General features: G+C 52.9%; 5 protein-coding genes across 5 annotated transcripts; 2 read left to right on the forward strand and 3 right to left on the reverse strand.

Moving 5' to 3' along the window:
- Positions 1-682: 682 nt before the first annotated feature.
- Positions 683-3460, reverse strand: B0H65DRAFT_415947 (uncharacterized protein; the record flags this gene model as incomplete). The annotated part of the gene is made up of 2 exons (XM_062824010.1): positions 683-1852; positions 1892-3460. The coding sequence occupies 2 exons, from the start codon at positions 3458-3460 to the stop codon at positions 683-685; spliced, it is 2739 nt and encodes a 912-aa protein (XP_062687551.1).
- A 684-nt stretch (positions 3461-4144) lies between these two features.
- On the reverse strand, positions 4145-5621 carry B0H65DRAFT_70123 (WD40-repeat-containing domain protein). Its single transcript, XM_062831291.1, has 3 exons — positions 5193-5621; positions 4286-5125; positions 4145-4202 (listed from the first exon to the last, which is right to left on the reverse strand). Exons 1-3 carry the CDS (start codon positions 5413-5415, stop codon positions 4162-4164), a joined length of 1104 nt encoding a protein of 367 aa, XP_062687552.1. The 5' UTR covers positions 5416-5621; the 3' UTR covers positions 4145-4161.
- Positions 5622-5788: 167 nt separating this feature from the next.
- Positions 5789-6735, forward strand: B0H65DRAFT_70181 (uncharacterized protein). Its single transcript, XM_062831293.1, has 2 exons — positions 5789-6255; positions 6313-6735. Exons 1-2 carry the CDS (start codon positions 5971-5973, stop codon positions 6613-6615), a joined length of 588 nt encoding a protein of 195 aa, XP_062687553.1. The 5' UTR covers positions 5789-5970; the 3' UTR covers positions 6616-6735.
- B0H65DRAFT_70170 (uncharacterized protein) lies at positions 6530-8162 on the reverse strand. Its single transcript, XM_062831292.1, has 3 exons — positions 7508-8162; positions 7202-7435; positions 6530-6954 (listed from the first exon to the last, which is right to left on the reverse strand). Exons 1-3 carry the CDS (start codon positions 7871-7873, stop codon positions 6778-6780), a joined length of 777 nt encoding a protein of 258 aa, XP_062687554.1. The 5' UTR covers positions 7874-8162; the 3' UTR covers positions 6530-6777.
- Positions 8163-8255: 93 nt separating this feature from the next.
- On the forward strand, positions 8256-11339 carry B0H65DRAFT_555423 (mannosyl-oligosaccharide 1,2-alpha-mannosidase). The gene is made up of 2 exons (XM_062830028.1): positions 8256-9479; positions 9534-11339. The coding sequence occupies exons 1-2, from the start codon at positions 8642-8644 to the stop codon at positions 11060-11062; spliced, it is 2367 nt and encodes a 788-aa protein (XP_062687555.1). The 5' UTR covers positions 8256-8641; the 3' UTR covers positions 11063-11339.
- Positions 11340-16313: the final 4974 nt, after the last annotated feature.

Raw genomic sequence — 16313 nt, forward strand, 5'->3', positions numbered from 1 at the left:
TGATGAACTGTGCCTCTTCTTGATCACGAACTCGGATTCGATAGCTCGGGTGTGAACCCCCATCGTTTTCAAGCCTATCGTCATCTTTTCCGAAATTGGATACTCGGGACATCACAATATCTAATGATAACGCGCCCCCTTTTCGATATCCCCTTTCTCTTTGGTTCCATTTGCCGGCTACCTTGTCGAACCGTTGACAGTGACACACCACCACTTCTCTCAAAGCGCCTTGCCGTCCATTTCGCCGTCATCATCCAATCATCAACCATTCATCACCCATACTTGTCCTCAAAAAGAGTCAGCCAGGGTGACACCAAGCTCACCAAGCTCACCAAGCTCATCAAGCTTTACCCAGAACAAGCCAGACAGACGCCTTGTCTTGGATGAGTACAGCGCACAAGAAGCATGGCCTCAAACCACAGCACGAGACCAGCTTCCTTTTCCTCACCAGAAACCCCAAGCAAGTGGATCGGATCTCTTGACACGAGGCAAACACGTTGGGGACTATGCCCCAAGGGGAAGTAAAACATGCCCATCAGGAACCCCATTTAGCAGTTGATCAGGCTCATCAGGCTATCATCATCTAAACAGTGATGACGATCTCTTGATATTTCAGAACCTAACCTCTATCTACCTGAAGTAATATCCAAATCCCATCCCTCTACTTGTATTTAAAGCAGGTTCAAAACCCATAAAACCCCCTAACCCTACCCAACCTCTCCACCCCCTCCCCATACCCCAGAAACTCACAAAGCATGCCTCCCTCGTCAAACACTCTCTTCATCTCCCCCTCCACTTGCTGGCTCCAACAAACCGCTCCGTTTCTGCTCTCCTCCAACATCTCAAACCCTCCACCTCCCTCCTCGCTATTTCTTCTTCTCCTCCACATATACCCCTCCTCATTCAAGGAACCCTTGTCAAAATTCTCCCAAGGACTTGGATCCCGCTCTCGGCGATAAAAAGAAGGAGATGGGCGATTCCACTGTCCTCCTCTTCCGCTTGCGGCCATATTTTCCATCAAGGAAGAAACACCGAAACCGGGGATCGATGAGGAACCAACTGACGTCCCGGCGGATGTCGAATCTGGGTTTGGTAGTACGGTGGAGGAGGGATTGGGAGCAACAGCAAAAGCCACAGTCTCCGCCCACTCCAAAAGCCAGTACATGTTTTGCGCGGTATGGAGTTCTATGCTGTCGATGTCGTGCAGCCGGAGCGATTGAGAGCGCGACCAGAGGAGGGTGCAGATTTGGGAGATGTTGGGGAGGAGGGAGGATGTACACTGGAGTTCCGGTTGAGGATGGGGATGGGGATGGGGCGAGGAGGAAGAGGAGGAAGGGGTTGTGGTGGTGCGCTTTTGCGTTCGGTTTTGGCTGCGTTTGCCTTTACCTCTGCAACGCTGCTGCCGTGAATATGGTGCTGGTGGTGGTGAGGGTGAGGAGGAGGAGGAGGAACTGGAACTGGAAGAGGCATGACGTTGGTTAAGTTTGCGTATCCTCCTCGCCTTTCGTGCAGACGCGGACCGGGTCTCGTTCACAGACGAGATATTGGTGTTCGGGCTGTCACCCCCACGAGCCCCCCGATTCACGCAATGCGCCCTAATATACCGCTTAGTAGCCTCAAGACAAGTGTCTTGCACCATCTGAATAGCCTGCCGGTATTGCTCCTCTCTCAGTTGCGAAGCCGACAATGACGGCGCGGATCCAGGACCATATCTCGCCGACGAACTGGATCCAGGGACAGGTGCCGATGATGCTGATGCTGATGATGAAAAGGGGTGACACCACTCCTGATCGGTATAAGGAAAGAAAGGTGAAGATCGATGGGCATTACCGGGTGCATCGTCATCTCTCTCCTGTCCACAGCTGTAACTGTTTTCGTAGTGACTGCTGACTTCTCCTTCTTCACTGCTGCCTGAGATGGTTGTCCAGCCTTCTTCTCTTTCCTCGGAAGATCCTCGGTGTTGATGTTGTTCCTGCTGAGCAGCAATACTAACACCCTGAGCCCGAGTCTGCTCTTGGCCACCAGCTAAACTCCAAAACCCCTGCCCTCTTCGTTCCCTACTCCGTTCCCGGCTTTCCTCCCGATCCCGATCCAAAGCCATCTGCCAATTCCTCTTCTTCAACTGTCTACCCACTCCTCTCAGTGAAGGCCGGGAAACCGTTCCACTTAAACACCGATTTGGAGTCGGGAACAAGAGACGACGAGGTGTCGGAACCCGGGTCAAGGGGCTGATACTCCGTGATGACGGGAGATTGTCATGGGGACCGGAGGATTCATACCCATTCCCAGTATCGTTGTTGATGGTACCGTTGTACATGGGAATCTGAGCGAAGATGGCGGAGGGTGAAGGCGAGAGACCTGGTTCTTGCTTGATTTTGACGGTTATTGTTGTTTCTGTTTCTGTCTCTGTCTCCGCTGAAGCTGAAGCTGAGCCTGGACGAAAGGTGGGACCTGAGGTTGAGGTTTTGAGTCTCTTTGGGGAGCGAGAATGGGAAGCCGAAGAGGAGGAAATAGGGGCGCTGCTGGGTTGTTCGTCTTTGGTTTCTTCGTTTCCGTTTCTGTTTCTGTTCCCGTTTCCGTTTCCGTTTCCGTTTCCGTTTCCGTTTCCGTTTTGGCTTCCATAAGTTCGACCAGATTCTTTATCATCCATTTCCCAAGCACGAGCCCTCCTCGCCTTAGCCTTAGCCTTCGAAGACCTCGAAGATCTCGAAGATCTCGAAGCAGAAGCAGAAGAAGAAGACGGCCCATCCCACCTAATGGGTTTGAACAGGCCCATCTTTGGCATTATTGTTGCTTCCATCCCCATCCCCATACCCATGGCCGTACCCACACTTGGCACCACCGGCGGCATCACAACCCTCTCCATCACTCCCTCGCCCCTCTCTTCCCAGGCGCCACTGCCACTCTCCAACTCATTCTCCATCCTTTCCGTTGGCATCCTCGGCTCCCACTTCTTCATTGGTATTGATACCAAAACCGGACTAGACGATCCCTCCTCTTGGTTGACCACCACTGAAAACTCACTAGAGCCTCTAGAACCTCTAGAACCTCTGGAATTCCTAGGTTTGGCCCCGCTGTCATCATTCAATTCCAACGGTGGTGGTACCAACTTTGACGGTCCTGGTCCCATAGTCATCGTCGATTGCCGCTGGCGTCTATGCTCCTCAAAGCCCGGTGCTGGTTGCGGTAGACTTGGTGCCTGTAGGCTAGGTAAACTAGGTAGGTAAGTAGGGAACGACTGCTCAACAGGCCTAGAGGGGCCGTAGCCCATTGTCCCTGATGGATAAGCGAGTGTTGACGTTATCTCGTTGGAGATAGAAGGAACAAAGATGCTGGTGGTATTGGCGGAATTGTAAATGAAGTCGCTTGGTGATGCTGGGGCGTAGTACGGAGGGACTTCTGAAGCCGGGGGGTGTTGCTGGTGGTTAAATGGCCGGTAGTAGTAACTGTGTTGATCCATGGTTTGTTGTTTGGCTTCTGATGCCTCTTCTGACCCATTCAGCAGAGAAGTAGGCAGGCAGGCAAGATGAGGCAAAGCAAAGCAAGGCAAGTTGTTTGGATAGCTGAAAGCTGAAAGGGGCGCAAAAGAGACGTTCGGTTGATTACTTTACTTGAGAATTTGTTGAAGCCGGAAGGAGCGAAAGAACATAGATAGATAAATAATCAACATAACAACACATGAGAATGAACTTTAACATCAGCATGCACCCGGTGCCAGTCGGTACCCTTATCCGCCTTTTATGGAAGTCATCAACAAGCTCCCGCGAATCGGAATGCGTCCGGCAAGCCATGATCGGTAGTCAATGAATCGCTTTGTATGATGTACCTGTATTTGTGTTGACTATGTGTCTGATTCACACACATCTTGCGGTATCGGCCGGGCGGTCATGACAAACGGACAACTCACTGTTGATAAGTGACATGATAGCTTTATACAATGGTGGATGGACAATCAATCACTTCGCGGATACCGGGAAGCACAGACAGGGCAGAAATCAAAGACCGGAAAGTCATCCGGTAAGAAAGCCTCTGGTAACGATCTTGATTCTGATGCATCACCAGCCATTCATTCTTACCCCATTAACATTAAATGTTACGCTTCGCTTGCTTGGCCTTTTGCTTCCATAGGTGTGCGTCTATGTCCTCTTTCATGGGGAAAGTCTAGGTGTGCCAGATGACGACTCTGCCGTCGACACCGCTCGCTGTTGTGTCAAGTTAGCATCAATAATTCTTGAAACCACATCAAGTATGTGAAACACCAAAGAAAAAAAAAAGGAATACTCACAGCTAAATTTGGTCACCCGTCCTCCACTCTCCTCAAACGGCCTCAGCATAGTAACCGTATTCTGATGCACCGTCTTCAACTTGGTATCATCGTTGCTGACCTTACCCTTCAAGTCCATCTGCTTGAACATGTTCAACGCAGACTCCTCCCTATCCTCACCACCAAGACCCGGTCTTCCAGCCTTGGCCTTCTCCAGCGTGCCCGCCAGCTGCCACCCTTGCTCGCCACCCTGGAAGCGGAACGCCTCGCAATCGTAACCCGCAGCAATGATCTCGGTCTCTCCGTTCCAGAAGAGACTCATGAAAGGCAAAAGTTGCGTGTTGATGCTGATCACCGCCTTGGGCGGCTGCTCGGGTGCAGAGGGGTAGACGACGGTGATGGAGGAATCATGCGCCGCATACGCCAGAGCGTCTCCGCTCGGGCTGAACGCAACGGCATGCACCCATCCAGCAGAGTTATTCAAGAACTCGCCGCAGACCGTGTTGAAAGGCAATCTCTCGCCCCAGGGGCTCGGCTCCGGGCGCTGGTCGGTGCCCTTGATGAAGGCCGAAAACACGCGGGCGTGGGCATCGGTGGAGCCGGCAGCGAGAAGGACGGAGTTGGGATGCCACGCGACAGAGGTGATGGTCGACCGGATCGGCTTCTTCAGGTGCTTGGATACCCACCAGTCGTTTTCCTCCTCGAAGTAGCAGATGGCGATGACGCGGTCGCCGGAGCCGACGGCGAACTTGGCCTCCGAGGGAGACCAGCGGACGAAGGTGGCGGCGCGGGAGATGCGGAGGAGCACGAGGGTGGGCTTGTAACCGGTGGGGGAGGGTTCCCAGACGAGGGCGTTGCGGTCTGTGAGTTGGGGTTGGTTGTTAGTTTGGTTGGATGGTGAGAGTGGACAAGTGAAAGGGGGGCTCACCCTGGGAGCAGGTCACAATGCGCCCGGTGTTGGGAGCAATGTCGACGCTGGTGACGAGCTTGTCATGGCCCTTGAGCTCGTCCTTGAGCTTGAAGGCATTGCCGACTCTGCCGTAGAGCTCGACCTGAGTGTCGCGGGCAATGGCCAAGGTTTGGCGATCGGCCGAGAACGAGTGGTCGGCAATGGGGTGGTGGAAGAGATGGTGGACCTCGGGAGCAGCCATTGTGAGTTGTTAGGTGGGTATAGGATATGCGATAGGAGTATAGCTCTCTACTACCGCGCTCGGAATCGGGGACGGTGATGACGGAGAGTGATGTTTTGTGGTTCGGTGGTGTCGGAGCCGGATGTTGTAAGTGGAAAGGGGGAGCTGCCCGGGAACGGGGAACGGGAGAGCTCCGTAACTACAGCGGGCTGGACGCCTGATAATGAGGTCAGACCGCCAGGCTCCAGGGGAACCGTTGCGGCTGCGTAGTGGGGTTGGCTGCGGGTTGACTGACGCTGCCAAGCGCGCTGCCGGCCGGGTCTGGTCCACTTGTAACAAGCTCTCGAGCAAGCTGCACCCACGCCCGTGGGGTTCGCCGATTGTTTGTAGGCTGGAGGCTGGCCGCTGTCTCCAATTTTTGACCAGCAATTGTCATTAAAGACTGAACATCATACATTCGGCCGACGAAGACACGATTGACGACACGAGTAGCCCACGACATATTGAAAGTTTACGCGACAATCCAAAACCTGCATTTACAAACACCAACATCGGCTCCCGAATTCCTACGCGGCAATGGCTACGCGTACTGCTCCCCCCGCGGGCCTCCCGCAAAAGGTGGTCTCGAACCCGCCAAACCAGACCCTCTACGTCGCCAACCTACCCTCAGCCAAGATTCAGAAAGACGACCTCCGTACAGCACTATACATGCTCTTCTCCACCTACGGCCCCGTTCTCGATGTCGTCGCTCTCAAGACCATGAAGATGCGCGGGCAAGCACACATTGTCTACCGGGACATTCAGACAGCAACACAGGCGATGAGGTCACTTGACGGCATGGAGTTTTTGGGCCGGAAAATGGTGAGCTCTTCTATATCTTTCCAGTAATTAGTTGATGCTAACCCGGGCTGTGTCTAGAAAATTACCTACGCCAAGGGTCGCTCCAACATCATCGCCAAACTCGACGGCACTCTCGTGCCACCCAAGGCCGCCGCCGCCGTAGCCCTTACCACGGTCCAACAGAGCATCTTCAGTGCCCCCGTACCGGGCGCGCCTAGTACCGAGAGCCCAGCACCACAAGGTTCGCCAGCCAAGCCTCCCGGGACAGAGACAGCTACACCGGCAGAGGAGAACCGGGGAACGAAGCGGCCACGCGAGGAGGAGGAAGAGGAGGAGAGTGATTCGGATGTTGCTATGGAGGAAGATAGCGACGAGGACTGATGCATGTCCTCTGTGGCATTTGCTTCTGAACAAGATACCAGCTTGCTGTGGGAGGATATGATGAAGGCAAAGAGGGCGCAATGAGACGGACCGAGACAAGGGCAACCGATCTCGCCCAAAGTCTATACATGAAAGGCCGTCCGCGCGCACCGCTCTACTCCCTCAAGAAGAGGGTTCCAGTGCCATCTCCTTCGGGACCCAAAGGCTGACACAGCCACCGACGAGTCCAAGCCAAACCATCAGGTAGGTCTCGATCGAGACATTCTCAAAGGTCGACATGGCCTCGCCAAGGAGACAAGGGTGGACGAAGAAGGTGGGAACGCCTGTGATGGGATGATACTGTTTGTTTGGCCGAAATAATTCAAAAGAAGGGACATTCGTGTGTTAGTATAGGCACCTCTTTTTTTTTTCTCGTTTCTCATATCATCATTCTCACATGTTTTCACAACAACAACAAAGTCACAAAGAGCAAGAAGAAGAGTTCAGCCCTAGTTAACTTTTTCGTGTTTTCAACAGCGAAAGATTGAATCCCAAAACACACAAAACACAAATACGAAGAACGAGATGAGAAGAGAAAAGGACTTACATCAGCTGAGATACCACCCACGGAACCGGCGCGGCGGAGTCCATCTTTAAACTGATCGGGTACGAGACGTCGGAAGACAGTGTCGATGTTGAAAGCTGGTTCGTCCGCGGGTAGTCCGTTTAACGAAAACCATAGGCAAGGCGCTTGATATGTCGGGTGAAGGTGTATCTCGTATGTGACGTAGCCGTAGGTTGTCTTTGCCGACTCGTTCAATCTAGAAGGCAAAACCATAGCCTTCTCCCAATGGAAACTCCATATCAGCATCCCACGCCCCTTTTCAAGACTTTCTCTCAAGAAAAAACATACCTCATCATCATCATCCTCAACCTCCATCCCACTCTCATCCCCCCGACAACCTGACCCCTCCTCGTCCCTCACCGACACACTCGGCCCCAGTCCAGGCCCATCAAAACTCAGATTATCCAAAAACTCGGACAACCCATCATCATCCAGATTCACCTCCAACGGCCGCGTGATCTGGATAAACGTGCTGTACTCCGGGTCCGAAGGAAAGACAAAGTGGGTGTTGAGCGCCGAGCGCACGCGCAGCTTCCATTGGCGGCGGAGCGGGCCGAGGGTCGCTTGGCTGTAGCGCCGGTCGAGGTGGTGGGCGGCTTCGGCGAACTCGGAGGGGGTGAGGTGGTGGTAGTTTTCTATCTGGCTTGAGTACATGGCGGCTGGTCTTTGAGTGGTGCAGTATGAGGGTGAAGTGATGGTGAGGTGTTGAAGTTTGAATCGGAGTCAGCCGGGAGTAATTAATGACCCACCTAACCCTGATCATTAATTACACCCCTAACCCTAGCCCCCTTTTACAAAGAGCGGGGCCCCACGACGTCGTGGTAACGCGTCAAAGCTCAAGCTGTCCTCTTTGGCGTTAACGTACGAGGTCAGCAAGGTTCTTGGCTTCTTGGATAATCTCGTTATTGAGCCGACATGCATTTGGTTTGTGGTGTGGTTGAACACTGAGGCACATCTGACCGTTGGCAGGTTATAAATACATATGTACATGTGCATAGATATGTCAGGCAATTCCAAAGTACCATGTAAGAGCGGATGTACAGAAGCAGAAGCAAAAGCAGCTCCATGCTCCATCCATCTCCAATAAGTGGAAGGTCCGCAGCGGCTCTCCTTCCCTGTGCAGCTTGACCGCTCAAAGTTTGAAAAAAGTTCGGTCTGCATTTGTTCTTTGAAACTTGCTCCTCCTTATCCGTTTGCGAATAACGTCAATATAAACAATTACCTCTGCTCTTGTTAAATCCATCCGATCTCAAAAGACCCTTTAATGACCACCTATCGTGGCGATTCCATTGTCTCAGTCCAGCAACCAAGCTCCCGTGGCCCAAAGCGCACTAACAACAACACTAATCCCTCCCACCAATGCAACTGAAATATAGCGCCAACTCCCCACCACCGTGACCACCCTCTTAACAAACCTCGGGAATGAACCGCGTCCGCGATCCATTCAACCTCCACAACCTCACCTTAAACCGGCCGGGTACCATTGCCGCCATCAACATCCTCCGCGCAACCGCCACCACTGCCGCCACCGAGTTCCGCGACCGCGCCGAAAAAGCCGCCGCGAGCGCCGCCCAACAGGCCGTCGAGACCGCTGCCAAAGCCGCCGAGTTCGCAGAGCAGGCTGCTGAACGCACGCGCGACGCCATCGGCGCTGTAGCCGAAGCCGCCGAAGCCGCTGCCAAGGAAGTCGAGAGGGCGCTTGATCAGGGCTTTCAGAGCCAGTCAGACTTAGAGCAGGGTGTGTTACTGCCGGCTGCTGAAGAGCCACCAGAAGAGGAGGACATAGAGGACCAGATGGCCTCTTTCTCGATCCCACGACACGTGCCGTCGTTTACGGACCCCGTGCGCCAAGCTGAAGACCGATTGTGGGCTGCCACCCGCCAACGGGCAGGCCAAGGAGCCGGAGGAGGGGTACTAGGAGGAGTACAAGATAAAGTCGGGGGGTTCCTGAACCCAGATCGAACATCGTTACCCATGTATAAGGATAAACCGTATGGATACGGTCCAGGCGGGGGGAGACCCAGGCCGCTGTTGAGGAAAAAGAGGGTGTTGGGGTTCTTGACGTTGGTGGTGCTGGGGCTCTTGTGGTTTACAGGCTTCTTTGATGAGCATCATGAGCGAGCGGTGGCGAAGCTGGGGGATTGGGGGTGGTTGAGCTCGGATACGAAGGCGAGGAGTAAGGCTGATTGGTTGAGGAGGAGGGAGAGGGTTGTTGAGGCTATGGAGCTGAGTTGGGATGCTTATGAGAGATATGCGTGGGGTATGTCACTGTCACTTTGGAGGCTACATGGCATGGCTAACCTTGTGTGATTAGGTTATGATGAGTTTCACCCTGTGTCGAAAACGGGCCGGAATATGGCCCCCAAGGGTCTGGGTTGGATCATTATCGATTCGCTAGACACCTTGATGATCATGAACCTGACTTCGCGGGTCACTCATGCCCGAGAATGGATCTCCAAGTCGTTGACCTGGGATCAGGACCAAGACGTCAACACCTTCGAGACCACCATCCGCATGTTGGGCGGTCTCTTGTCGGCCTACTACCTCAGCACCGAGTACCCGAACCTAGCACCCATCACCGACGACGACATTGGTGCCCCCGGTGAGGACCTTTATCTTGAAAAGGCCCGCGACCTCGCCGACCGGCTCATGTCCGCCTTTGACACGCCCTCCGGCATCCCCTACGCCAGCGTCAACCTCGGTAAATTCCAAGGCCTGCCCTCGCACGCCGACAACGGTGCCTCCTCCACCGCTGAAGCCACCACCCTCCAGCTCGAGTTCAAGTACCTCGCCAACCTGACAGGCGAAAAGGACTTCTGGGACCGCTCCGAAAAGGTCATGCAAGTGCTAGACGACAACCAAGCCCCCGACGGCCTCGTGCCCATCTACATCCAGCCCAGCACGGGGCACTTCCACACTTCCAACATCCGTCTGGGCTCGCGCGGCGATTCCTACTACGAGTACCTGATCAAGCAGTACCTCCAAACGAAAAAGGCCGAACCCGTCTACCAAGACATGTGGAACGACGCTCTCCACGGCATCCGCAAGCACCTCGTCACCTACACTGAGAACTCGGGCTTCACCATCGTCGGCGAACGTCCCAACGGTCTCAAGGGAAATCTCTCCCCCAAAATGGACCACCTCGTCTGCTTCCTCCCCGGCACCATCGCGCTCGCCGCCACCGAAGGGCTTTCGGAGCGCGAAGCGCGCAAGAAGCCTGGGTTCTGGAACAAGCAGCGCGAGGCAGACATGAAGCTCGCCCGCGAGCTGGTGCAGACCTGCTGGGGCATGTACCGGTACATGGCGACGGGGTTAGCAGCCGAAATCACCTACTTCAAGATCCCCTCCGACCCCCTTCCCGAGTCTTCCTCGCAGCATACCAGCCCGCCAGACTCCATCTTCGACGACCCCGCCGGCCCTGAGGCGACCTGGCGCAAAGATTACGAAGTCCACCACTTCGACGCGCACAACCTCCAACGGCCCGAAACCGTCGAATCGCTCTTCTACATGTACCGCATCACGGGCGACGTCAAGTACCGCGAGTGGGGGTGGGAGATGTTCAAGTCGTTTGTCAATTATACGGCGGTCGAAGACGGCGGCGGGTTTACGAGCTTGTCGAATGCGAACGTGATCCCCCCCGTGACCAAGGATAATATGGAGAGTTTCTGGATGGCGGAGACGCTCAAGTACTTTTATTTGCTGTTTAGTCCGGAGGACTTACTGCCGCTCGATAAGGTCGTGTTTAATACCGAGGCGCATCCGTTGCCGGTTTTTGAGGTGGGGAGGTTGTTGAAGACTGGGTGGGAGAGGAAGGCGAGGACGGGGGAGACGAAGAGTGCGTAAGTGAGGGAGGGAGGATGGGAGGATGGGAGGATGGGAATGGGCATGAGAGTGGGAAGTTGGTTGATAACAGGAGGGGAGGAAAACCAAAACAGAGGAGAACAGGGATTAGGGAGAAGGGGTGAATGAAGTTAAAAGTATATATACTTTTCTATGTAATAGGTAGTGTGATAATGAGTGGATGAGTGGATGAGTGGATGACTCGTTTTACTGTTTGTGGGTGTTCAATGTACATAGCTTTATCTGCTACACCCAAAAAGTCCTGATTTCTTTGCTCTCGAAAGCGTGAAGACATATGACCACTCGCATCTACTCATGAGATACGTCTTGATGAAGTCCAGAAGAGTCAAGGAACCGTCTTCGCCGTCAGTAACTAGGTGTGTACTACCGGCACGGGTATGGACCCAACTTCGCAGCGGCACGACGTTCACCCTTCACCATTCACTGCCTTGGGACCATATAAGTCCCAAATTCAGATCCTTCCAATAACTCCCAGTAGCCAACGTGGTAGGTGTGCTGGTAGCCAAGAAAATGCGTTGGTATTTTCGTAGGTATTGCAGCTGGCCTCGAGTTCAACTCCGGGCTTGGGCAGCCGAGCTTTTTGCCCTTTTTTATGTTCCTTTTGCTTCGCGAAGTTCTTGTTCTCTCTACTTTGAATAACGTCGATTGCGTTCATCTTTCTTTCTCTGGACGTCTATTCAAGGGAGAGGTTTCTGGCCGCGACCTTTCGGTGTTCCATCTTCTGTTATCGTGGGATTACTACCTCTACCTTCGGCTACCTCTACCTTCGGCTACCTGTAGCTACACCTGGTAACCGGACCTACGCTAGATGCCGAACCTAGCGGCAGTTGCGTAGAGGTATTGGATACCATCGTGTTCCAAGAATTCATTCCATCCCAGGCAGGAAGGTGCCGCCTCGTGACTAGATTTTCAGACATATGTCAATCATCCGAGGAAGGAGCGGTAAAGCCATCAGCATCCCGTCAGTTGCAGAACGGGAAAGAGCATCGCAGGCACATTTCGATGGATGGAACACTTCTACCTATGGCATATGGGATGCACTTACCCATACCTTGGATTAACATCAGATTTCACAATGTCCTTTCCACTTCTTTCTCACACTCAAATCCCCCTCGGTCCATATCCTCATCCAGAACCTCCGCGCTACGGCAAGTTGGTACGAAACCATGAATTTGCTATCTTCAAACCTCAGACAAAGATCCCCATGGGCTGAAGTAGCTGCTCAACTTCTTCATCAACCAGGGGGGCGTTGGCAAGGTATGTACATCTATTCCCCATTCTACCCATGTTTCGCCTGAAGACTGAGGAGGAGTGCTAATAAAATTGCACAACAGAAACTGATCTAGACCACAACGACATCACCCTCATGGTCCACAGCGGAAACAGCTACCAAGTCCTTCGTCTCCTGTTGTACTCGGCTGTTGATGTCGGCAAGCCGAGGACGATGCAGTGGATTGGTGGTTTGTATGACCTGTGTCGCTCGGATACGAGTAATGCTTCGGAGGCGAAGATTGTTTATGCGCTTGAGACTGGCACTCGTGATAGGAGCGAGGGGAGTGATGGGACAGGTGAAGGGGGTGAAGTGGAAGAAGAAGGGAAGGAAAAGGGGTTGGAGGGGTTTATGAAGTTGCAGATTGAGTATGTATGTCCCTTTTTTATTCTTCCTCTCTTGCCTTTTGAAAACTTTCCTGACTTCACTGCGCCTTCAACATCATAACACCAAAACGAATCACAGGTTATGAGGATAACTACGTAACTAACAAATTCACACAGTCTCCTCTCAACTCAACACCCATCCGCCCTCTCCTCAATCCCCATCCTCCCCATTTCCCACCCTTCGGACCTACCTTCTTTGCTCGCTTCTCTCCAACAACCTCAACCACCTCCATTTCCCGCTCCAGCACCCGCTCCTGCACCACCAGCTCCTATCCCAATTCCTGCAGCTGCCCATGCTCAACACCAGCCAAACGGGTATAACCACGCGGGGGCAACCAACTACAACACCTACTACATACCCAGCAGAGACACTCTCCTCCCCCTCTGCACCGTCCCCTCCGCCTCTTTCACCTCCCACAACCAATCCCGCAACCAACCCCACTCCCACCCTCTTTTCCAACCCCTCTCCCCTCAATCGTGCGCAATTCTCAGTGGTCCAATATTCATCAACTTCCCCGGCCTTCGAGATCTCCTAGAGCTAGTCGAAACAGAAGAAGGGAAAGAACAAGTTAGGAACGCGATGGCACGGGCTTCGGGTAGCGAGGCAGGTGAAGTGGAAGCGGAGAGATTTCTGGCTTTTTGGGAGCATGAGTTTGCTGTGTAGTGATTTATTTGTAAGGGTTGAAGCGGTGAGAGAATTATATGAACGGCGACGTAAAAGAGGAGGGTTCAACTAGGAGTGAGGAGTGGGAACGGTGATAACGAAAGATTTCAGAGCTGAAGAGAGGATGAGACGATGGGGTTAATGGCAATCGTGACACGAAACAAGACTGAGGGTGATGATGGAAATGGGATGAAAGAGGGTATGTATGGTTGAAGGCGGAAGTCAAAAGGTGAAGAGGGTGATGTGAAAGGTCAGAAGAGATTTTAGACAGTGAAGAAGGCGGGAGGAGTTGAAAAGAAAGTGAAAGAGAGTAACGTTATGCGACTGATCTTGATGGAATGTAAGGAGTTGATAGTCACAGATTGAAACAGTACTGGTGCCTTGAACTTGGTGTCTTTCTCCGATCTGCTTCAAATGTACTCCAAGTTGTTGTCCACAAGGTGGCCAAACGCCTACTGGGCGGTAAGGTTTTTGTACATCTTGGTATCCTGTGTCCCATTTATCAGCCTGTCGCATACTTCTCTTTGAGAAGCATTGTTGCTTTCAAGTGACTGCTCTGGCTTGAGGGCCAACGACAATGCATTCGACCTCGGCTTGAACAGATAAGCGCACACGATGATCTGTGCCTCTCGTTCTGTCCTCGTGTTGACCAGTCACTACTGGGTGTACTCACTTCGGAACTCCTATCGTTGGGGCATAACACCTAACCTCGACTCGTAGCTGTTGAATGACCAGACATCTAAACAAGACGTGTCCGGATGAGCTTCACTCCACATCATAGCTATGAATATGAGCTCCGAGTCTGAAGTAGAACAGTCTGCGTGTGTTCACTCAACTCAGATGTGGTGTTTCTGTCGCCGATGGAAGCTGAGTTTTGTGATGAGTCAGGATCCTGAATCCGCATCTCAACCCGCATCTCAACTTCCTTTGTCCGCTCGCTTTCTTTCCTGTCTTCTCAGCACCCTAACCATTCATGCATCCTGCTGATACGCGCCGGGATGAAATAACACATCAACCTTCAGCCGCAGCCTCAGGTTTGTTGCCAATGCCGTGTGCTTCGGGGAAGCTTACGTTAACACAACACACTAGGACCATATTTTCTATCTCGGCCTGCCGGTCGTGATTCCCAAGCTGGCGCACCCTCCGTGGCCTTGATGGAGCGCAAAGGGGAAACCCCTATTTATATCCCGTCACCGTGATAGTGACTGACTAACGCACTGTGATGATGCTGACGACAACGAAGTCCGTCGTCGAAACAAAACCTGGCGGAAAGCTTCCATGTGAATGTGAGCGTGAGGAGGGAGGGTCCTTGACCTATATGATAATGTGTATAAGCGCCGAGAAGAAAGTGTACCTGCATATGTAATTCCAATAAACGATTTCCAGCACGAAAGGGGGAAGGAAGAGAAGGAAACCAAGGAGGAGCTAATGTAGTCAGTCCAAAGGCACAGCTTACCGCCGAACTTGTAGCCTCACGTGCCTTGCAGTGTGGACTACATACACCCTTCAAGTCATGGTATTTTTTCCCTTACCTCCCAACGACGACGCTAGAGAGCAAGTCCGCACGTGTTTATCACTTGATCTTGAGCTGAACAGCTATCTTTGGCGCCCTAGACATTCTCATCCGGGGAGTTCGATGAGCAAGAGCAGCACAAAAGAGGAAGGAAAGAAGGGACGACACCAAAGCCCAAAAGAGACAAGAGAGGCGAAAAGGTGCCAGGCCGGCGGGTCGAGGCCAGACCGGACTGGACCACACCACACATGCACACACCCAATACGCCGGACCTAACTGGGTTCGGTTGGTTGGAATCCGGGGCGCTTCCTACTATCCATCCTACTGGGACTGGCGGGTTTGGTCACTGGACTGGACCTGGCGGCACTACCGACAGCATATGTAGCTGGAAAGATAGGTAGCCAAGAGGTTGAGGCACAGAACAATAGCCATTGTTCTTTCACTTGTTCGCCACTGGGTACTGGGGAATGAAAAGAAAGGGATGGAGGGCACGGCTCGGACCAGGAGAAGATTGCCGCGATTGGGTTCGGATTGCTCGTCCGTACCGTACCGTCTTTGTGATGCTCCGCGATGGGTTGTCCGCGATGGGTTGTTCAGTGGTGGATGAATGCGGCTGAGGCGTAGTGACAAAGTGAAAACCTCGCTTTCGGCTTTCTGCCTCTCCATTGCCCAGGGTTCATTTTGCTGGGCGTGATATCCATCATGATGACTTGACCGAGGTTATCTCCTTCTCGTCTTCGGATGCCACTCTCATAGGCTCATGGTCAACAAAACGCTGAAATCTTGCTCGTCCGACGGCTACCCACTAGGTATCACCACATGGTTGGTGTCTTGCGTGTCCTCCTCCTTGCTGCTCCATAACCCGGTTAATCACAATCACAACAAGGCAACAATCACGTCGCCGAGAACCGACCCTAGACTCAAGAAATCCCAAGACCGGAGCCATGGTGAAATAAGGGTAGCGCATGGTTGGAGAAAGCTCGGAGTCGGGGATGATAAGATGATTTTATATATCTTTGTGATCAGCGAACAGGATCTCAACTCGCATGGAGGGGGTTGAAGAAGAAAAGAGGTGATGGGGGACCCCTAATTGGTTCAAGTGCGGTCGGGGACTGTGGGATCCCATGTGGTTCTCCGCCTGTTCTGGGTCAAGAGGCCAATGACGAGCAGCGCACAACCGCCCGGTCTAACGTTGCACTTTACTGTGTGGGTTTTCTTCTCTGAGATGTAAAGAGGCACGATGTGCATATGCGAGTTCGCGCGAGAGTGTGATGACTGGGATTGTTTGGGGCTGACGACAGGATTGACCTCGTTATCGAGCGGTGAAGAGATCATTGCTCGGAATTTTCAGGTCATCAAGGTCAGCGAGGTGATGACAGCAAGTGCCGATGTGATGATGA

The sequence above is a fragment of the Neurospora tetraspora genome (genome assembly GCF_033439725.1).
Source record: "Neurospora tetraspora strain CBS 560.94 chromosome Unknown B0H65scaffold_1, whole genome shotgun sequence".
NCBI lineage: Eukaryota > Fungi > Ascomycota > Sordariomycetes > Sordariales > Sordariaceae > Neurospora > Neurospora tetraspora.